The sequence below is a fragment of the Elephantulus edwardii genome, unplaced genomic scaffold (assembly GCF_000299155.1).
Source record: "Elephantulus edwardii isolate Elephantulus edwardi_28Jun2011 unplaced genomic scaffold, EleEdw1.0 scaffold00235, whole genome shotgun sequence".
NCBI classification, from domain to species: Eukaryota; Metazoa; Chordata; class Mammalia; order Macroscelidea; family Macroscelididae; genus Elephantulus; species Elephantulus edwardii.
The window spans coordinates 3249543-3274032 of NW_006399985.1; the positions used below are offsets into that span (position 1 = coordinate 3249543).

General features: G+C 41.0%; 1 protein-coding gene across 1 annotated transcript in view; it reads right to left on the bottom strand.

Annotated features, from left to right (window-relative positions):
* LOC102874670 (potassium/sodium hyperpolarization-activated cyclic nucleotide-gated channel 1-like) overlaps positions 1–24490 on the bottom strand; it is a 522645-nt gene that overhangs the window by 107520 nt on the left and 390635 nt on the right. Inside the window, exon 4 of the mRNA XM_006898609.1 lies at positions 10996–11142. Within this exon, the coding sequence (XP_006898671.1) occupies positions 10996–11142 (147 nt within the window). The remainder of the gene's footprint in view (positions 1–10995; positions 11143–24490) is intronic.

Here is a 24490-nt window from a genome sequence, read left to right on the forward strand (position 1 = left end):
TGGAGATCCAAAATCTCTGTAAATGCTCATTAAAAGTATTTTTTAAAAATTTTTTTAAAAAGAAAAAAAAGAAATTGGATTTCTCTACAGTAACAGAGAGAATACAAAACTGAAGCCAAGAAAACCAATACCCATCACAATAACTAATCACAAGATTAAGTACTTGGTGGTAAATCTAACCAGAAGCACAAAAGATCTATTCAAAGAAAATTACAAAACATTACTACAAGAAACAAAATAAAACCTGGAGAAATGGAAGAATATACCTTGCTCTTGGATAGGAAGACTCAATATTGTGAAAATGACAATCCTACCAAAGGCAATTTACACATTCAATGCAATTCCAATACAAATACCAATTCCATTCTTCAGCAAGACAGAAAAGGCGATCTCCAATTTCACTCGGAATGAAAAGAGGTCCCAAATAAGCAAAGCACTCCTTAAAAAGAAAAACAAGGTAGGAGGCATCTCACTCTCTGATTTCAAATCCTACTCTACTGCCACGGTGGTCTAGGCAGTGTAGTACTGGTACAATGAGAGACACAAAGATCAATGGAATAGAATAGAGAACCCAGAAATCAACACATCTACCTATGGACAACTGAGTTTAGACACGAAGGTTAAATCACATGGGGAAACAATAGCCTTTTCAACAAATGGTGTTGGCAAAATTGGAAAAATATCTGCAGAAAAACCAATCTAGACCCACACCTCAATTCATATACAAAAACCAACTCAAAGTGAATCAAGGACCTAGGACTAAGACCAAGGACTGTAAACTTCATTAGAGAAAAGGTTGGAAGAACTCTACAAGCCCTAACTCACAACAGTCTCCTAAGCATCTTGAAACACCTACAACCAGGAAAGGATAAAACAGATTAATGGGACCTTTTAAGAATCAAATTCCTACGCACATCCCAACACTTCTCCAACAGGGTAAATAGGGAAGCAACAGACTAGGAAAGAATATTTGGTAATGACATATCTGATAAGGGACTTGTATCTAGAATGTATAAAATACTTAAGCACCCCAACAAGATAAAGGTAAACAACTCAATCGCAAAATGGGCACAGGATATGAACAGACACTTCATCAAAGAAGACATTCAGATGGTGAACAAGCACATGAAGAAGTGTTCAAAATCCCTAGCTCTAAGAGAAATGCAAATCAAAACAATTATGAGATATCATCTCACCCCAGTAACAATAGAAAAATTCAAAGAGGAGTACACAACAAATGCTGGTGAGGTTGTGGAGAAACTGGAACCCTTATTCACTGCTGGTTGGAGTGTAAAATGGTGCAACCACCATGGAAGACTGTATGGCACTTTCTCAAAAAGTTGCAAATAGAAATACCATTTGACCTGGCAATTCCACTACAGGGATATAGCCTAAAAAATCAGAACGGCCACCCAAACAGATACATGCACACCCATGTTTATTGCAGCTTTTTTCACAATAGCAAAGAGTTAGAAACAACCCTAGTGCCCATCAACAAACAAATGGATAGAACCTGTGGTATACTCACACAATGGAATACTACGCTGCATTGAAAAACAAGAAATTCATGACTTTTTATACAAAATGGGTGACCCTGGAGGACATTATGCTGAGTGAAATATCTCAGTCACAAAAGGATAAATACTGCATAATGCCACTGTTGTAAAACAGGACTGACATCGGGGTTGGGGAAAACTATGAAAAGAGAGGATAAATAATGTATACTGCATTGAAACAGATAATGAAGAGAGTTGTTTAAAAGGAATATGTAAGTAGGTATTATTTTCATGACAAGAGTCCAGAATAAGAGCTGCATAGTAAACTGGACTGTGTGGGGAGAGGGACTGTATAACAATGAAACACTTTTTTTCTTCTTTTCAAAGAGAAAGGGGAACTGGGGAGGGGTGGGCAGGGAGGAAAATGTGCAACAATGAATGAATGAAAATTCAAATTCTCTATAAATGGTCATTAAAATATCAATTAAAAAAAGTAAATGGAATCCAAAATGAACAGGTGACAGTCTTAACCTTATATGTTTTTATAGATAGCGTCAATTCATACTGTTGTTCCACCAACTTCCAGAGATTTTGCACAGTGGGAGTTTACCTCTTTCTCCATAGACAGGCCAGGAGGTTTGAGCTTCTGGAGACATGCAGTCTTCAGGGTAACATTATGACTTACTATGGAGTATGACACTTTTTGTTTTGTTTTTGTTTGCTGTTCGCTTTTCGTAGAACGTAGGAATACACGGGGGAAAGTTATAGGGTAAAGAGAGACCTAATTTATTTCCTGCTAATGAAAATGCAGATTATTCATATCATTCCCCTCTCATTTTGTTACCATATACTCAATGGATTGGGAAATTTATAAGAACTCATTGGAGCTTGACAGTATATGTACACGTCTAGCCTGTTTAAGGTAAGCATAACTGCACACAAACAAGAAGTTGAAAAATCAAGAGAAAGGTACTATAAAAATAATCCTGTTCAGAATCTCACCAAATAAATATGCATACAAACTATGCTTTGTTGTATAACAGTCTATTCAACAAATTAAAGGTCAGAAGGACAGGAAGATATTCATAGGCAGATCCATGTTCCATGAAAATGAAATATACTGATGTTCTATATTCTACTGGGGCACATGATCCGTGCCTATTTTCAGCTCACAGCTCCTCACGCTCCACTGTTTAAAAATAGATCAGTTCTGAACTTTGGAGACAGGCTTAGAAGGGCATTAACCTCTTTCTCAGCAGTTAAGTTTGCCATTTTGCTCTAATTGAATCAATGTAAGTCTGATCATGGTAAAAATATACTATTTTACTTCATACACATTCCAACAGGCTCTGATAAGCAGAAGGGGAGTTTACGGATCTTATTAGAATTGATTTGTATCTCATATATATAATGACTCATTTTTACCAAAGGACATGTTTGTCTTAGGATGTTAACATTTCATTGCCAAGTTCTGCTGATGAGGCATTGTGTCCAGAAAGTTATCTCGAAAAGCTAATTAGTAAATTGGTCAAGGAAATCCAAAAGGAATGAAGCATATGAGAAGGCTCCTCTCGGCCCACTGCCTCACCTACCCGCCTAACTCCCACGTGTCGCAGTGAACATAGAGTTTTCTAAGCCTTTATTTCACTACTGGTTTCTCACCGAACATGAAGTGTTAGCAGAGCTGAAGCTACAGTTTATCCTTTATTGAACTGGAGTCACACCAAGCTGTGGCACCATAGTCTTTACTATCAGACTGCAAACCAAAGGCTGAGAGTTCAAATCCACCAGCTGCTCTGGGAGGAAGACAGGTTTCCTCCTCCAGCCAGGACCTGTGACCGTAGACATTTGATAATGGAGGGCGCTTTGAGCTGGAGCCAGAGACAGTGTGTGTTTCATTTTGGTTTACGTAACTTGAGCCAAAACACAATTCTCGTTTCTTTCTTTGTCCAGTAAACAAACAAATTTACCCTGGGAGAAATACAGCCAGAGTGTTCCCTGGAGGGGGTGATAGTGAGCCCTGTCTCACATATTTCAGCCTGTTGTTAGGAGGGTCAGGTTCCTGGAAAGGAACTCCATCCCTGGAAAGTGGAGAGTAACTGAAGGAGAGGAAGCCTTGAGTGGGGTGGACGGTCATGGTGACCACAGCTGTGATTCTAAGGACAGCAGCCCTTGTCAGCCCAGCTGAGGACTGGGCAGCATGTGATAGTTACAAATCAGAGCCAACGAGACCACATCTCACAACCACCAACACAGGCCAGGTGTCCTAATCTTTTACCTAGTCTTCTCGTTTCATCTTAACAAGTACTCTATAAAGCAGGTATCGGTATCACCAGCCACATTTACAGCTAATGAAAGTTAAGTACATATATATTAGAAGAGCCCAAAGCCCCTCTAGTAAGTAATGGCCCTGAATTGACTTGAGGCTTTGAGGAACCAGGGCCATTTTTCTGTATAATCCTTCATTATTGGTTATGTAACTCTAAGAACATGAGGGAGAAACCAGGTCAGGCAGCAACTGGGAAAAGGGGGGGGTCAGTTACTGGAATTGCTGAAGTCCAACTTGGCAGAGTCACAGTTTTGAGTAGACACAGTCACAGAGTCACTGGAGAAAGCGGAGTGTAGGTGACAAATGCATTACAAAAGCAGTAATTGAAAATGCTGAGATTCTGGGTTCTCTCTCTCATCAGATTTTCTTAGAAAAATGGAGCTGCTACTTCACATTATAGCCCTGAGTATTTCAGCTCACTGTGGACGGAAGATTACAATCTTTTCTTTTAATTTTTTTAAATTTTATTATTTGTGTGTGTGCGTGTACTGTCAAATCAGATCTGACTGGTACAGGAGGAGATTGTCCCTCCTTTCCTGGCAGAACATCTGGTGGATTCGAACCGTGCTCCTCTGGGATTGCAGTGCAGCTTCTTGCCACTAGGCCACCAGAGCTCCCCTAGATTACAATCTTTTAAGAAGTAATCTAGCACTCACTCATTTGCCAGAATGCTGGTAATTGCAGTGGAAGCCCTTGTACAGGTCGTATCATTCAGTAAATGAAAAGCACGTTGTCTATCTATGACTATGAGTATTCTATGCTCACTGCTTAAATTCTGACAAAGGAATCATCAATCTTTGTTTTATGAGCCACTGATGATATCCAAGGCATTCCTGGAACAATGATGAAATTATATATAATATTATATGATGGGCAATGAGTTTGGCTCAAGATAGGGCAGAGTTCAGAGCTATCATGTCTCAGGTCACTATGAGTCACATAAGTTACCACAGCTGACTTGAAGGCAAATAACAACAACAGCAGTAGAGATATACTTATGGATAAATATATACAAAGATTTATGTAGAGGGTGATGTATGGATAGATATAAACAAGTACATGAGAAAATTATATGGAGACTAGAATGTTCTGTTTATAAAAGATACAAGTAGTCTAGATTACAGTGTATTCTAACACTGCAAGTTGCATCATTTTGCATTATATTAGAAAGAATATTAACTACAGCATAAACTACCAGACATTGACACATATCATGTACTAAGCATTTCACTTTTCTTAGAATCAGTCTACTCACGCAAAAACACTACTATTTAATCAACACAATCCTCAATCCAGTTTTAAAAATCCATTTTCTCAGAGATGACTTTCCAGGAATGAGAGCCCTACTTAATAGACACGGACTTAAAGGGTAATTCGTAAACAGATCACTACCATTCAAGCACTAAGCTATGGTGGAAGCTAAGAAAGAAAAGCCTGGCTTCCTGGAGTCTAGATTATGATAGAAGAACAGATAATGAACAAATAAACATTAAAGAAACACAAAATAATAGGATGATATGTAAATAACTCAAGAGGATGATAAAATAAAAAATGACTTTGAGAGAACTAATGTAGATTAACTTCTTAGGGGAGGCTCTTCAAACATTTGAGTTGTTCCGTGAAGGATACGAATAAGCCAGCAATTTGTTAAAGGTGTTCCAGCAATTTCTCTCTCACATATGAAAAAGATAAATCACCTAATTTCTGTACAGAGATGAAATAGGAAAGAAGCTTCCAATAGAGTAGTTGTTCTGAAATATCTGCTAACTGAATTAACTTGTATATGCATGACAGATTTTGTAAGGACTCTCAAAGGTCAACCAAATGAAGTGCTTACTGGCATTTTACATCCTAGAGATTTATCTTATTTAAAAGTATTCTAATTCATAACAAAAGAAAGGCTGAGGTGTTCCTGATAAACAATAACACAGCTGGTTGAATATTGATGTAGAATAATTTTTATATGTCTCACCAGCTCTTTTTCTTTTTTATCTATTTTTTTGTAAAATACACTTTATTTTACTGTGATTTTCACAAAAGTTTACAGGAAAGTTGGATTTTCATTCATGTATTGTTGCACATTTTTCTCCCTCTCTATCCCTTCACTCTCTCCCAGTTCACCTTTTGGTTTTTTTCAAATATTCACTCAGTGCTACATCATTTCCTCCTTCTTCCCCTTGTCCACTTTGCAATACACCTCTTACTCTGGATTGTTGTCATAGGAGACCCTGGTGTGGGGGGACCCTGGTGATGATGGTGGAGAGACGGTGGCATGGCCGTCGAATAACTCTGGCGAGGTGTGACTTGAGGCTTCGTGCACTTGTGCTGGTCACAGTTAAGGGTTTTGCTATTCTTGCCAGATGTCTGAAAGAGAAGCTCAGAAGCAAACCTTGCTGGATGATTTGGATTTGATTAATGAACTGAAGCCAGAACCTGGACTAATTGAGGAGTTCTGTATTGGCCTAAACCTTGGATTTGTTTATGGTGAAAGTCTTTGTCTCCCCCACTCTCCAAATTCCCTCCCTAATAAAGCCCATTCTCTGCACCACAGCTGTGAGGCTGTGAGTCAGCAAGGAATACAAGACCCTCTTGCTGCTGCTGGGACTCGAGAGGCAACTTGGGGCTGTGCTCTGGGTTCTTTATCTGCCTCTGCTCTGGGGCAGGGAGGGGCTGTGCTAGTCTCACTTCCTAATGCTCTTTCAGAGAGACATTCATGGCCTTGTGACCCATGTACTCCCCCCCTTTTTTCCTCTCTTTAGACACACACCTATCCCCATTACCCCAGTTACTATGTCAATCCATCTCATCTGGGGTTGTCTTCTCCTGCACTGTTCCTCCACCTTCTCCAAGGACTGGTGTCTACTGGCAGTGTGCCCAAAGTATGTGACAAGGAGCAGCCTGGTTTCACTCTCTCAAGATCAGGTCTCATTTTTCTCTTAGCAGTCCTTGGTAAGTTCAATACTCTTCTCCAGCACCACAGTTCAAAGGCATTGATTCTTCTTCTATTCTCCTTTGTCATTGCCCAGATCTCTGATACAGAGCCAGTAACTGTGAAGACCAAGTCTTGGATCAGGTACACCTTAGTCTCTAGATGGACATCATTGCTCTTCAGTACTCTGGAAAGCACCCTCACAGCAGATTTTCCAATGCAATTTGTCTTTTGATTTCCTAACTATAAATGTTCCCAGTGGTGAGAATCTGTCTTCTTGATGTTGACCTTCAATCTATATTGAAGATTGGCATCCTTAACCTTCTGCAGCAAACACCTCAGGTCGTGTCATGTATCACAGGCTGTTGGTGAGGCTTCCTCCAATCCTGATGCCACATTCCTCTTCATAAAGTCTAGCCTCCCAAAGATCTGTTCTTCATATAGATCGTGTCGCTCTTGTGTTCACTCATCTCACTGGAGACTTCCTTCACTTTTGCTGGCCTTCTATATTATCTAGCATGATGTCTTATCTTGTATTTTCCCCCCGTCAATCATGTGTCCAGAGTAAGCAAGCTGATACCGAGCTATTCTTGCTTCTATGTAGCATTCTGTTGATACTACTTTACAACTGATCTGCATGTTCTTCTGGTTCTTGCGAGATGCCATAGAGTCAAGTACGACTCATAGTGACCTTATGCTATATATATATAATATTCTTGACCAACACTACAGTTTTAATTTATCAATTATTCTGGCTTATTTTTTATTTTTCCACTTTTACATGCATATGAGGTGACTTGATAGTAAGATACACTTCCTCTTGTTTTTATTAGACATTTATTCATAAAATATAGAGGGCAATTTTAGACTCAGGTGACTTTGCGATATCTCTTCCACTTCTTTCTTTTTCAGTTTACGCATTTTCTAAAACCATCTAGTATAACCTTATATAACATACATTCTATGTTCCAATTACTAAACGATGTTTGTCACTGATTTTCTTCAAGTAATCTCCAATCTGGGCTCTACCACTACACTGCTATAATGCTTTGTGCTTCTCTAGTGTTCATAAGGTTCTCAAAGGCCTATTATTTAAGAAGTGGATGGCCAATCCTGCTTTCTAGTCTGTCTTAATCTGGGAGCTCTGCAGTTAGGGAACTCTCCAAATTATTGAGGAGTAATGATGTCAGTTTGAGGACTAAGATGCATCGGATTCAGTCTATGGTTTCTCTGATCACTTGCTATGCATCTGAGAGCTGGACAATGAATAGAGATGACAGGCTAAGAATTGATGATGTCTTTGAGTTTGGTGTTGCAGAAGAGCACTGAACATTCCATGGACTGTCAACAGAACAAATAAATATATCAATATAAACATATGCAGCCAGAGTGCTCTTTGGAGGCAAAGTTGATGAGAGTTTGCCCCACATATTTTGGGCATGTTACTAGGAGATGCTATTCTTGGACATGGCCATGATGCTTGGAAGGGTGGAGGGTCAAAGGAGAGGAAGATTGTCAACCAGATGGACTGACATCGTGACTGTTTCAATGGACACTAGTGTCAGAAAGTGTGAAGATTATAGGATAGAATTCAGATCTGCTATTCATAGAGTCACTATATATCATATTCTACTTGACAGTACCTAGTTATATCAAATGCCATAATGGTTGCCCATTATGGACAGTGTTTGGAGGAAATTCCAGAATGATTCTGGTTTGGAAGCAGGAGTGGCATCTACTTCCTAAACCAGATGCCTCTGGGCAGAACAGGGCTTTTGTTCATAGAGTCGCTATGAGTAGTATTCGACTTCACGGCACTTAACCACTGCTATGTGAGACCAGTGTTGTTATATCTTTGAGGAACATTCTTCTATGTTGTTCATCACTCTTCTGTCAATCCACTGTACTGAGGTAATCTGGATTTGCTGTGATGCTGAACATTGTGCCATTGGGGTGTCAAATACCATTACGGTTTCCCAAGGTGGACAGTGTATGGTGGAACTCTCAGATGTAAAACAGGTTTGGAAGCAAGAGTGGTATCCACTTCCTAAACCACATGCCTATGGAAACTCTATGAACTTGGAGAAATGACAATAGTCATTGAAAGGCATGAGGTCTTCTGTTCATAGAGTCACTTTGAATAGTGCTCGAGTTGACAGCAATCAAAAACAACAACAATATATCCTAATTAAGCACAATATTATGTATAAATCTAGTGTGATTCTGATGCCAAAGTAGGATAAGATGAAGAGTCAGGGGAAGAAACAAAATCACCCATTTTTAAAGTGCCAAGTGTCCAAGGATTTATGTTTCCCCTTCTAGTTCTTAGGTCCTATAGAGTTGACTATGACTACCCAACAGTGACCCTACGAACAACAAATCTGAACCTTGCTCTATCTCATGCCATTCTCCAGATCTCTGGCATGCAGGTAGATGCACAGACCACATCAGAATTTGGAGAAGCTATCAGTGTGTGATACATTCAAATCACGGAAAGCCACAGAGCAGTAGAGGATATGTTGAAGTGTATACCACGTAGAAAAGAAGGCTGCTGGCAGGAACTTAGAAATTAAACTTTAAAAAGTCTAGGATGTAATACTTAACACGGTAACACAGGGAGAGGCTGTGTCCTCAGTGTTTGAGGCACAGATCTCTGCAAAAGACCTCAAGAAATGAAAAACGCGTGTTTCCTCAGTTGTAGACCACCTATCATTAATGTATCAAAGACAAACTATTTGATAAGTAAAAGGCCCTTAATGATTGACAGGGGATAAATATTGAGGAGGATGTAGGAGACAGACCATATTGCATAGGTAAACAATTAGTACATTGAGCTAGTTAGAGAAGTCAGTAAAAGAAAATGGTGTTATCAGCACAGGGTGAAGAATATGAAGGGTCAAGTGTCTTTATGTTTATGTTGTTGTGTGCCATCAAGTTGGAAGTAACCCATAAGTGACCCTCCAGGGGGTTTTCAGAAGCAGTAAATGATGCGGGAGGAGAATGTCCACCTTTCTCCCACGGAGCAGCTGGTGGGTTTGAAGCGAGCCTTTGGGAATGCAGTGCAGCTTCTTACCACTAGGGCACCAGAGCTTGGTGGTGTCTAGTGGGTGGAGGGAAAACTTCTACGGAGACAGCGGAAGAGGACTGAAGGCAATATTCAGTATCAAGGCAAACTTCAGAGATATTACATAGCAATAAATAGAATCGCTAGGCATTGAAGATTTTCATTCATAGGATTGCTATGAGTCACCTACGACTCAACGGTACACAACAACAACAACAACAACAATATTAATAATTTTGAAGAATGTAAAAGAAAAACGATACAGAAAATTCTTGAAATAAAGAGCAAAATAGTTGTTATGGGTGTGTCTTAAGACTGAGTTCAGCATCTCAGCCAACTGTGGGGACAGTTGTCACGAGAACATAACAGAATCCTCAGATGGTAGGGATGTTTACAGTTTAAAGATACACCATAGAATGGGACGATGAGTTTGTTGAGTTTATCCTCAGCAGTTTCAGAATGCTAGCTGCTGGTAGCAGTAGGAAAGAGAATGATCGCAGAAAAGAATGAGAGAGCACTGGGGCCAGGAGTACAGGGAGTACCACGTGGCTATCTGTGAGGTCCAGTCTGTGTTCAGAGACCAGGGGAAAACAAAGCTAGGTGGGAAAGAGAAAAGAAAAAAGACCTAAAACAATTCCTCCAGGAAGCAAACTAGAGTGGCAGATTGGACATGGAAAATTAGACCAAATAATGACTTTTGATGTGCCAAACATGGTAAAGGTCACCCATGGTAGACAGTGTTTTCTGGAGCTTCCCGACTAAAACAAGCCTGGAAGCAGGAGTGGCATCCACTTCCAAAGTGGCTTGCCTCCGGAGACTCTATGTACGAACAGTGCACAGGCCTTTTGTTCATAGAGTCATTATGAGTTGTCTACGACTCCACGGCACCTAACAACAACAACAACAACAACGACAACGACAACGACTTTTGAAAGTGAGGAATGCAGAAATTGACCTTTTTGAGAATCATATCAAGTAGATTAATGAATACTATAAAAATAATCAAATGCCAAATATAAGAGGAAAATATCAAGAACAAAAATAGATGTCTCCCTACTTATTTCTGTGGAAAAGCATCATGAAATACGGATTTCTCAATACGAATGAAAATATCCCATGAAAAGTGAAAGTAAACAGAGAGTGGATAACATGGAGATTGGGTAAATGTAAATCTTACCTCTCTCAGAGGGTCATTGAGTTCATTGAGAATATTTTCTTCATCAAAGATTTTGCCTTGGTATCTGTGCTCATAATAATCATGTATCTTCTGACGCATGTCAGCCGGCAGCTTATGGAATGACATGTATTGCTCCACTTGTTTGTACTGTAATGAAAGGAAAATGGACTTTAGAAAACATGCAAAACCACCATGTTCCTCTATGGAGTTGTAAGTAATGATATTTGTCTCAGTAACATGATGGACTCACCCTGAGTTACATTTCCTTGTACTGTATTGCACAAGCCATTTTCCTCAAAGACATCAAGGAGATGAAATATGAACAAATTTCATCGTACACGACAGAGTACACCACCAAAGAGTCAGCATGGGAATAGAGGATAACAGTGATGCCATATGTTTTAAACAAACAATCGAGTTTTTGTGGGCTCTTAAAAAATTGAAAGAAAAAAAAAAGAAGTAGATATGAAAGTGTTGTTTTGTTTCTCATTTGAGGGAAGAATACCAGTAGGAAAAAGTAGGGCAAGAGTAATTATGGGTAGCATGAAAGGTTTGCTTTTAGATGTTGTGGCAAAATATCACAACCAAATGACATTTGAAGTCTAGAAGTGAGGCGAGGCAGTGGTTTGTGGGTTGCAGATATATCAACAACAGAGTGTCCCTGCAAAATCAGCGCTTCTAATGTTATGACTAAAAGCTGGTTTAGGAATTCATTATATGCAAGTAGATTTTAAGCTGGAGTATTCTTTAAATTCCTGGGAAAATGGTTGCTTGTTGGGGTAAATACCTCAGAGATTCATTTATCTGATGTTGCTGCCTTATTATGCATTCTCGTTCTCTCTCTCGCTCTCGCTCTCTCTCTCTTGCTCTCTCTCTCTCTCTCTCTCTCACACACATACACACCCCAGTCCCTTTGGTAATAAAAGAGGAGCAGGGGATTGTCTCAGTGAGGAAGATGAGAGCCCATAGTTTGCATCTCAAAAGATCCCCAAATGATACATTTGCACATTAAAGTTTATGAAACATTGCCTAAGTGTTCCAAACGCAGGTGATCATGAGACCATATATTGATAAAAAATAATTAGTTGTGACAGAAGAAGTATTGATGCCTCTGAGTCGTGGTGCTGAAGAAGAGTGTTGAACATATGAACATACCATGGACTGCCAAGAAGACAGATAGGCCTGTCTCAGAGATAGTGAAACCAAGTTTCTTCTTGGAGGCTGGAGGCTAGGATTTGAAGCTCTGTCTCATATTATACTTTGTTGGGCATATGGCCAGGAGGGATCAGTCCTTAGAGAAGGACATCATGCTTGGACAGGGGAAGGGACAGTGCACGAAAAGTCAGACCCTAGATAAGATGGACCGATGCAGTAACTGGCACAGTGAGGACAGGTGTGTTGGAGTTGGTGAGACTGACTCAGGACAGGGCAGGGTTCAGAGCAGTGGTACAGAGGGTCACTATGAGTTGCAGTTGACTCAATGACACACACAACAGCATTTCATTGAACAGAGGATTAAAGTCGCGTAGAAAAGAAAAAGTGGGTAATAAATCTAGATAAAAAATTTAAAAGTAAGCCATAAAACTGGATAAACATGCAGGAACAAAATCCTTCTCTTACAATGGGACACATGTAATTCTGTGACCAGAGGGGAAGGACAGTGGGGTGTAGAGGTTATGCTTTTGACCTCTAAGCAAAAGGCCTATGTCCTGGTCCTGCTTGGTGCTGTGTGAGGGTCAGCTCCTGTGAAGATTTACAGCTTTGGAACATGATGGGGACTCTATCGTCCTTTCAAGTCTCTACGAGTCAGAATGCAGTCTGCCAAGGAGGTTGGTTCTCTGGGTAGGTATGATACACATTGGTGAGACTCCGCTGTATACTGTTTGGACATGCTATCAAGAGAGTCCAGCCCTGGGAGAAGGACATAAAGGGTCAGTGAAAAAGCCCCAACAAGGTGCACTGACCCACTGGCTGTGACAAAGGGCTTGAGCTGTAGAGAAGGTGTGAAGGAGCAGTGGGATCCCGGCTGTGGTATGCAGGGCTGGTGCGGGTCACAGGTGACCTGATGGCATCTCACAACAACAAAGAGTCTACAGGGAATACTCTCCCCTGATAGTAGAGACCAGAATGGAGTATCTAGGTTGCTGACTCCTTGTCCAGAAGTCCTCAAACTGGGCTTGGGGGCTGTTATCAGTGATATCTAATGAGCCACAGGTACTGTGATACTGTTTAGTCAGAAGCGAATCTTAGCTGACCTTCCAGCAAGTGTTCCGAAGTAAACAGCACAAGAGCAGACAGCCCGTCTTCTCCTGCAGACCATCTGGTGGATTTGAACTGTGTGCTTTTGGGCGTGCAGTGCAGCACCTTGCCACTAGGACACCAGAGCATGCGTGTGTGCGGGCTCGCGCTCTCTCTCTCACTCTCGCTCTCTCTCGCCCTCTCTCTCGCTCTTGCTCTCTCTCACTCTCGCCCTTTCACTCTCTCTCACTCTCACTCTCTCTCTCGCTCGCGCGCTCTCACTCTCTCTTGCTCTTGCGCACGCGCTCTCTCTCTCTCTCTAGCTCTCTCGCTCTCTCTCTCTCTCTCGCTCTGGTGTCATAGTCTTCTAATGCCTTCTCTCTGGGAGTGCAACTCCACATGCAGCACCATGAAGAAAAGATAGGTAGTCTCCTCCTGTGCCAACGTACAGTCTCTGCAGATTCACATATAGAAACATGTGCTGCTGTTATTGTGTACTGTCAAGTTGTCACTTACTTATATTTGACCCTCCAGCAGGTTTTCTGAAACAGCTGGACAATGAATAAAAATGACAGAAGAACTGACGTTTTTGAACTATTTCACGGATGGCCAAATGAACAAACTGACACATCTTCAAGGAGGTGCATCCAGCGAGCTCCTTGGAGGCAAAGGTGATACAGCTTCGTCTCCCATTTTTTCGGCATGTTGCCAGGAGAGATTATTCCTTGGAGAGGGCCATCATGCTCAGAAAGGGGAAGTGACAGTGAAACAGGAAGATTCTGAACCAGGTGGATTGACACAGTGACTGCAGCAATGAGTTTGAGTGTGTCAGAAACTATGAGGACAACACAGAATAGGACAGGGTTCAGATCTGCTGTTCACAGGGTCTCTATGAGTTGTACTTGACTTGAGGGTATCTAATAGCTATAACAACAAACAGCACAGGGGAAGACTGCCCTGCTTCTCCCACAAAGCAAATGGTGGGCTTGAACCTCATGCTTTGGGAACTGCACTGTAGCTTCTTACCACTAGGGCACCAGAACAATAGCTCTGAAGCCTGCCCTGTCTTGAGGCAATCTCACTGTCTCTGATGCACTTGCTCGCATTGCCACAGTCACCGTGTCAACAAATCTCATCAGGGTCTTCTACTCTGGTGCTGTCCCTCCACCCTTTGAAGCATAATGTTGTTTTTCCAAGGACTGGTCTCTCCTGGCAACAAGTCCAAAGCAAATTCTGAAAACACACACACACACACACACACACACACACGTTGTTGTTGTATACCCTTGAATTGGAAACAACTCATATCTATCAGAGGCAGTTGATCACAAAGAGTCTGCCCATCATTCTCTCATGTGTACCTGGTGGGGGTTTGAACCACATGACTACAGATTGTCAGCACAGCTCCTTAGCACTAAACCAACACACACACATCAGTAAACTTGATGTAGTTTTCATTAAGGTATCAATACTGTGACTGCCATTCTATGTATGTGACTTCTAATAATGGTTTGATGACTGGATTCTGGGTCCCCACTTTGTTGAGAGCTCAGGAGCGTATTCCCTGCCTAGTGTCCACATGCTTTGACAGTGCAGTCAGAGACCTGGGGACACCTGGCCTGGTGCTGAGTGCAGGTGGACTGTAAAACGGACAGCACTGAATGAAGCTGAGTTAGAGCTGGTCTGGAAGAGCTATTCCCTTTTCTCTGGGGAAACTTTTATGTCTAGTTTATGCTCTCCATCAAGATGAGGGAAGGAAGATTTCTGATGTTCTCTCTGGGTCTCAAATGCCCTCAAACATCCCCCAGGCTAGTTTCTGCGCTGATGGTTTGCAACTGGCTTACTTGGTTTGACAAACCTGGTATGACGATCGGAAGGGCCATTCATGGAGAGCTTTCCTTTCCTCTTTACTAAAGCCAAGATTTTCTGCACAGATCTTAGTGGATGAAGTCCGAGACTCTGCATAGCCAGGTGTCCATGAATCGGAACCATGAGAATCTCATGCTGTGAAACATTTCTGGACCCACACGTGCATGTCTGTCTGCATTCTCTCTCTCTTGCCTGTTCCTATGTACCATCAAGTTGGAACCCATCACAGCTGATCCTTCAGAAGGTTTCCATAGGCAGTCATCTGTCCGAGAGGAGACTGGCCATCCTTCTCCCGCACAGCGTCTGAGGATTGAAACCATGTGTCTGGAATTGCAGCACTGATTACGAACACTAGCTCACCAGAGCACCCCTCAAAACCTGCTGCCAAGGACGTCCCCAAGCTGCTAAAGCACAAGAGTGTCAGTTTAAATGCTCCCTATTTGAGGCACAAGAGGAGATTGTCCATCTTACCAATGGAGCAACTGGTGGATTCAATCCAAGTACCTTTTGGTTGACAAGCTGTCAAAAATCTGACCTTGGGAAAATGGTACAATGGCTTCACCCAACAGGACCACACATTTGGACGTTCACTGCCATGAAGGGATAAAAGAACTCGCAATTCTGGCCAAACAACCAATCCAACATTCTCAGAACACGCGGAGATCAGGTGCTCCCTGCTTACTTTTTCAATAGCCTCCTTACCCCAAGAACGGACTGGAATGGTGAGCATTTCTAATCTTGCCCAACATAATAAGCTAGAAATTTATTTACCCATTATATGTGTGATAAAAATTTCCAACAAATATCCGAACAAGCTAAACTCTATCAAACCACCAGTATCATATGGGAAACTTGACAATGGCACGTTAAAAGGCTTCACCCTAGAACTAGTGATTCAGCAACCACCCACCAGCAGTAACAGGCCTCCACAGAGGAACATTTCTGAACCACTTCTATGTGCTAAGTATTGTTGTATCTTAGAGCACAAGCAGGTAAATTTGGATGACAATAAAAAAATTAAAAATTAAATTTTCTTTTCTTCCCTGGTGCAGTTGAATCTAAAGTGAGAATTACGTGAGGGAGTTTTGTGCCCCTTCGTCAAGGTGCTCATGTGATGACGTTCAGTTTTGTTTGCTGGAATTTTTTATCAACTTCACTTCCAATGTAATTTGCTTCTAATTCACACCCCTTCCCACTTTCCGTATCCCACATTGAACTCTGGTGATACAGGGCATTGGGCATTATGTGCTGGCCCGAGGTTGGCAATTCTTTCATGATTCAAATCCACCAGCTGCTCTGAGGCCGTTAAGATGGACAATCTCCTCACATGCAATTCACAGCTGCAAAAGCCTCTGAAGTTCAGCAGGGAACTGGAGCTGGCTTGAGAGCAATGAGCTGGGTGATTCTGAATTAGTTAAAAAATGGTCCTAACTCATATTTTTTTTTAAAGAATACCTTGAAAACCTGGAATGTCAAAAGAGATATGATATCTTGTCTGTTGTATTTGGCTCCAGTGAATTTTCTTGTGTTTTTGTCAGAAGCAATTTCATTGGAAGGTATGGATATGCTCAGAGTACCAGTAAATGAAAATATATTACAATATTTTGGAAGTGAATGAAAACCAAAAGAAAAAAGACCACGTGAAAACATCATTCTGACACATTCAGGTCCTGAGGGGAAGCTAGACAGGTTGTTTGTAGAAAAAGGAGATATTGAACATAGATGTAATTCCAACAGCTATCAAATAGAGAACCACACTTTTATCACATCTCTCCTTGTTGTCCTGTCTCCATACCTTTTCAACCTGTATGCAGAGCAGATTATCCAGGAGGCTGGGCTCTATGAGGAGAATTGTGGCATCAGGATTGGTGGAAGATCTATTAACAATCTGCGTTATGCAGATGACACAACCCTGCTTGCTGAAATGGAGGAGGACCTCATGCACTTGCTGTGAAGGGTCAAGGACTGCAGCCTTCAGTATGGACTGAGGCTCAATGTCAAGAAGACAAAGATTCTCACCACTGGACCAATTGGTACCATCAGGATGGATGGCGAAGAGATTGAGATTGTTCACAGCTTCAGTTTGCTCGGCTCCACGGTCAACACTCTTGGCACCAGCAGCCAGGAAATCAAAAAACATATTGCAATGGGAAAGTCTGCTGTTAGGGACCTCTCTAAAGTACTCAAGAGCAACGGTATCTCTCTGGAGACTAAGGTGCACCTGATACAGGCCATGGTCTTTGCAATCACTTGTTATGCATCAGAGAGTTGGACAATGACTAGGGAGGGCAGAAGGAGAATTGATGCCTTTGAGCTGTGATGCTGGAGAAGAGTATTGAATGTACCATGGACTGCCAAGAAAACAAACAGATTCATCCTGGAGAGGATTAAACCAAGCAACTCCTTGGAGGCAAGGATTCTGGAGCTTCATCTGACATACTTTGGGCATGTTGCAATGAGGGACAGGTCCTTGGAGAGGGACATCATGCTTGGGAGGGTGGAGCAACAGCGCAAGAGGGGAAGACCCTCTATGAGGTGGATTGATTCAGTGACTGGGATAATCTGGATGGGTGTGTCGAAGCAATGAGATTGGCACAGGATAGAGTAGGGTTTAGTGCTGTTGTACATAGGGTCGCTATGAGTGGCAAACAACTTGACAGCACATAACAACATAACAACTTTTTGTATTCAAGAAATGATACTCTTACTAGATGAATCACCCTTGCCTTCATTGCATCATGTCTAACCCAGTCTTTCATTTCTAACCCTTAAGGCGTCATGAATGATGTGAAATCTACCTGACAAAGTTTGTGTCTCTTTGCTTGCTCATTATTGAAGTCAAGTTCAAGCTCCCGACATTCCTGTCCATCTTTCTAACCACAATCCTGTTAAAAATTTTGTGTATATACTTGAATACACCTTCCTGTATATGCCCCAGTACTTTTCCATAATCCAGATGGAAAAGTCTTTGAAAAGCTTTCTTTCTTGTCACTCTTTGTTCTCACGTTTTAATCCCTTCCAGTTTCCTTCGAGTGGAGTCTCACCTCCTCAGCATGAAACCAGCCTGGTCCTCTCACGCTCTGTCTTTTGAATTCTTCTTCCTTCCCGTCCCTCCTTCACATTCTTAAAGGGGCTTTGTGACTTAGATCATGATGTCCCCTCTACACACAAAACTCTTGTTATAGAATTTATAGAATTTATGTCAAACATTCTTCTAGGTGGTATAGCATTGATCTGTGCATTGCCGTACAGAGGTAACTCATGGTTGCGGTGATGCTGAACATTGGGGCACTGATTTGCCAAACGTGGTAATAGATACCCATGGTGGACAGTGTTTTTCTGGAACTTCTCGACTAAAACAAGCCTGGAAGCAGAAGCGGTATCCACTTCCAAAATTACTTTCCTCCAGAAACTCTACGTATGAACAGTGCTCAGCCCTTTCATTCATAGGGTCGCTATGAGTCATCTACAACTCGAAGGCACCTAACAATAACAACAACATTTTCAAAAAGCCATTTCTGTGGGATTGGAACTGGCTCATCCCTGACCTTTCAGAGGGGTTTTAGACGGTATGAATTGGGTGGGGGGTGATGACGCTTCTATTTCACAGAGCAGCTGGCGCATCTGAAAAAGCCTTTGATCTGCAATGCAGCTCTTTACCCACGAGGCCACCACAGGTCCCTGTTTATTATTTAGAGAACATTTACTAAGAGAGTTTGAAGTATTTAACCAACTGAAAATAACCTGGGTGAATCTGACATTCCTATTACAAATCTATTGTCTTTTTTCCCCCCCCTAATGTGTCAGCTTACATGAAACTATGCCTCCAGCATCGAAGACCATATATAGTGGACAGACATGAGCACAGATTCCAGATCAAGGCAAAGCAAGCATAATACCCTAGAGATCTACTGCCCAAATTCAGCCAATGAGAAGTCTATGGAGAATGAGAGAATATTGTCTAATATAGGGCTGGAGGCTAAATCTCCAAAGTGTGTTGTTGTGAGGTGTTGCCAAGTACAACTCACAGCAACCCTATGAACAGTGGACCTGAATCCGGCTCTGTCCACACTTATCATCTCTGACCATTAGAGCCCGTTGCTGAAGTCACTGTCTTTCACCTTGCATCTTTCAAAGCATGATGTGCCTTTCTAAGGAACAGCCCTGCCTAGATACATATCCAAAGTACAAAGACAAAGCTTCCCCATCCAAGCCTCCGAGGAGCACTGTGGCTGCACTTTTGTTCCAAGACGTATCCGTTCACTGTTTTGGTCCATGAGATATTCAGTACTCTTCACAAAACACAGCTCTCTTCTTCTCTCATTTCTATTCATTTCCCGGCTCTCTGACTCAGAGTAGGTGATTGAGAAGATCATGGCTTGACAATCAGGTGCATCTGGGCTTCAAACTGACATCACTGTTCTTCAGCAGTTTGGACAGGTCCCTGACATTGAATATGCCCAATATAATATGCCTCCTGATTTTCTGACTGCTGGTACCAAGGGTGTTAATCCAAGCAAGATGAAATTAGTGAGAGCTTCAATTCTTTCTCCATCCGTCGTACTATTTACTATTGGTCCTGTGGTGATTACCTTTGTTTTCTTGATATTGAGACATAATGCACACCGGTGGCTGTAGTCCTCGATATTCTGCAGCAAATGTTTCATATCTCGCTCACTTTCAGCAAGTAAAGCTTTGTCATTTGCAGAACAAAGGTTGATAATAAGTTTTCTTCCAATCTTGATGCCATATTCTTCTTCACAGAGTCTAGCTTCCCAAATTATTTGCTTAGCATATAGATGGAACAGGTATGGAAAAAAGGATGCCCATCCTTTCTGATTTTAAACCAAGCAGTGTTCCCATCCTCTGCTCTGATAACAGCTTCTTCAGAAGGTACTCAAATACACAGAAACCCCAACAAAGCATCGAGCATACCTGCTGTTTTGAAGATGTTACAGGACTGGGCAAAGTGTTGCCTTCTGTACAATGAGTTCACTGTGAGTCAGAATTGATTCACTGAGACTGAACACGTGCATAGTGATCTGATCGTTCAAGAATTGGCAATTTCTGTGTGAACCTGTGTATACGTCTTGACATCAACCCAAGTCTAGGCAGAAAGGAATCAGATTCAAAAAGAGAAACTGCCTTGTTAGAACAATGTTTTAAACCAACTAGCAAAAAAGAAAGTGCTTAAAACAGGTATGTGAGACAGAGCTTCAAAATCCTTGCCTGTAAGGAACAACTAGTTTTGACCCTTTCCAAAGACAAATCTGTTTGTTCTCGTGGCAGCCCATGAAATGTTCAACACTCTTGGGTGAGACAGATTGACACAGTAACTGGGATGATGGGTTTAGGCGGGCCGAGGGCAGTGAGACGGGTTCAGGATAGGACAGGGTTCGGAGCCAGTAGGCACAGGGTTACTATGAGTCACAGGTGATTCAGTAACACATAACAACAACAAAACATGTACAAAGAATATGAACTTTGATATTGCTGTGTGTTGTCGAGTGCAAAGTGACTCACAGTTAACCCTCCAGCAGGTTTTCAAAGGCAGTAAATCACATGGGAAGAGATTCTCTATCCTTCCCCCTAGAAGTGGCAGGTAGGTTTGAACTGTGTGCTTTTTACATGGCAGTGCGGCAATATTCAGTAATGAAATACTTGGAGATCACAATATGCAGCTAACCTTGGAAGAATGGGAATCCCAGAACACTAGATTGTGCTCATGTGAAACCTATACCTGGACTAGCAGACAATCATCAGAACAGAGCAAGGCCACACTACATGGTTCAAGATCAGGATGGTGTATGTTAGAAACGTATCCTATCTCCACACCTTTTCAAACTATATGCTGGACATATCATTCAAAAGACTGGACTTTATGAGGAGGAATGTGACATCAGGATTGGAGGAAGAATCATGAACAACCTGTGTTATGCAGATGATACAACATTGCTTGCTGAAACAGAAGAGGACCTGACTTGTTTGCTGCAGAAGGTCAAGGACTACAGCTTTCAATATAGACTGAAACTCAACATCAGGAAGACAAAGATTCTCACCACTGGGCCAACTAGCAGCACCATGATGGATGGAGAGAAGATTGTGATTCTTAACAGCTTCGGCTTACTTGACTCTACAATCAACACTCTTGCTACCAGCATCCATGAAATTCAAAGACAAATTGCATTTGGAAGAGATGCTGTCTGGGATTCTTGAAAGGACTGAAAAGCAATGATGCCAATCTAGAGGCTAAGGTGCACCTGATCCAGGTCATGGTCTTTACAATTGCTAGCTATGCGTCTGTGAGTTGGACAGTGAGTAAAATGACAGAAGCAGAATTGATGCCTTTGAGATGTGGTGCTGGCAAAGAGAACTGAATATACCCTGAACTGCTAAGAAGACAAACAGATCCATCCTGAAGAGGGTGAAACCACGCTGCTCTTTGGAGGCAAGAAATTTGAAGCTCCGTCTCACATACTTAGGGCATGTTGCCAGGAAGGACCGCTCCTTGCAGAGGGACATCATGCCTGGAAAGTTGGAGGGACAGTGCAAGAGAAGAAGACCCTGGATGAGATGGATTGACTCAGATACCAGGGTAATGAGGGAAAGTGTAGCACAGAAAATGAAACTGGCTAAGGATAAAGCACGGCTCACGGCTATTGTACATAGAGTTGCTATGAGTTGCAAGTGACTCGATGCATATAACAATAATGCTGCCAATATATTATTCAATAAAATATTTCTATTCAGACTTTATCATTTTGTCCATTTCTTCAAACTTAATTTTTTCCCATAGTTTAGATCTTTTTGGAGTCCCGAAGATATATTGTTGTTAAGAAACTTAATGGTTACCTACTTAATTAGGTAAGGAGTTCTGGTGGCCTAGCAGCAAGAAGCTGTGCTGCAATCCCTGAAGAATATGGTTCGAAGCCACCAGCTGCTGAGGGAAAAGGATGGGCAGTCTCCTCCCATGTGATTACCTGCCTCTGAAAACCAGCCAGAAGATAAGCTATGGGTCATTTCCAACGCTGTGATACACAACAACAATCAATTAGGCAACAACACCACAAAACAATAACAACAACGACAATCACAACATGAAATATTAATTTCTTGAAAGGCAATTTGCTAAGACATCTTTCTGTCTAATGTGTATGTAAATATAAAATAAAAAACGCATTTTATTTATCAAGACAGCACATCATGTACAACTTTAAAATTATTTCCAGCTTCTTGGCATGATGTTATGCACTAAACATTCCTGGATGATCAGATCAAAAGCTGTACTTTACTTTTTCTTTTTTTATCAAAGTGAAATACATAAAGTGAAATGCAATTAGCTATGCAAATAGGAATCTCAAATCAGGGGAAATTCTAAGCTCATGAATTCAACACCAGTCTTTAAATCTATAAAGCAATGCATATCAAATGTTAACATATTTTCTGAAGTCTGTCTCTCAAGAAGCATGAAATTTTACTGTACAAATTAGTTTTATGAAGTCTTGGTTCATTTTCACAGTGAAGTCCACACCCACAGAAGACTGATAATGTGTGGGTTCTCTGTGTGGAAAAACAGGGTGACTAAAACATCATATCTTATGACCCAGGAGGCAGTGATAATTAGCATTTTAAAAACCTTTAAAGTTTTGTGGTTTTTTTTTTTTAAAGTAGGAAGATTCGAAATGAGTCCAGAAACACACAATTATTACTGTTGAGATCATGGCCTCAAACCGTGGTCTCCTTGTGGGAGTAGGACATTACCGTTACTGGAGAAGATAATCCTACGCTCCAGAGTAATGTAAGACATGACATTTTAATTCCTACATTTTGTTTCCAGGACTAATATGTTATCTGTGCACGCAAAAACAAAACAAAACAAACAGTTCACCGTAACTCTGAGTTCTGTTTAGCTAAAATCTACCAACGTTAGGACAGATAGGTAAGAATATTCTTTTAACAATAGACAAGCACTGAATTCCTAATCTTATTTAGGTGGAATCTTAGTACATAAAAAATAGTTAAGTTTGTTATAATTAAATGCTTGGCAAGTAACAGTGTTTCACACAATAGAATGTTTTATTATGAGTATTTCTCTGACATATATAAATGTATATACACATCTGTTCATGTGTGTACATGTAAGAGTGCCTTTCAAGAAACTAAGATATCACAAAGCAATCACCTGTATTGTTTATTTTGATAACAATTATTTTTTACCTATATGCTTTCCGATTATTCTGTTTTTCTCAAATTTATAAGAGCCATTTAAGTTTTATTTTGTATTTTTTAATCAGAAAAAGAGAGAACAATATATGCAGATTGTTATATAAATTCTAGGAAATGTTAGATGGATATTTCACATCTTTTACTATTAAATGAGCTTTATATTATGAATTTCAGTACACATTCAAACTGGTTTTTTAAAACAATAAAATGAAAAGGAAGAGGAGAGGTGTACTAAACAATCTTGTGTCCCTTTTGGAACTTGAAATTACTTAAGGGCTTTTAGTACCTTGCATTTCCAGATAGCTCAAATTTTGGACAATGCTAGATGTGCTTTTTTAAAAAACACAAATGGTGACTTTATACATGGACATCACTTGATGGATTCTACATAGGAAAGAATTAGAGAAGCTCAATATCACAAGCTATAAACAGGACAAGTGTGGACTGTTGAACAGACCATTGCCAAGAAAGGTGATGCAAAAGATAGTGAAAATTACTGGACACTATCATTGCAATCACATTAAAGTAAAATACTGCTGAAGATCATTACAAACTGGTGAGAACAGTACATAGACAGAGAACTGTCTGAAGTTCAAGCAGGATTTAGAAGAGGCCGTGGTACCAGGATATCACTGTCAATACCAGATGGATCGTGGCTGAAAGTAAAGAACACCAGAAGAATGTCTGTTTGTGCTAAGGTGTTTGTTTGGATCATGACAAATTGTGGGTATCCTTGACCTGCAGCAAATGCTCAAGTCCTCCTCAGTTTCAGCAAGCAAGATTGCGTCATCTGCACAATAAAGGTTGTTGATGAGTCCTTCTCCAGTCCTGATGCCACATTCCTCCTCATAAAGTCCAGCCTCCTGAGTGATTTGTTCCTTATGTAGATTTAAAAGGTAGGAGACAGGATACACCTCTGATGCACTCTTTGATTCTGAACCATGCTGTGTTTCCTCGCCTTGTTGGTCAACTGATTGGAACAGATTAATTTTTATTCTCATTCAAAAAAAAAAAAGATTGAACAGTGTAAAAATTATCAAGCAATATTACTTATATCCAGTGCAATTTTCAGTGCAATTTTCAGAGTCTCTTCTGACGTCCATTTTGGTCTTTTCTTCCTCTTCTGTCTTTGCAATGACCGTTTGCACTCTTCCTGGATGAT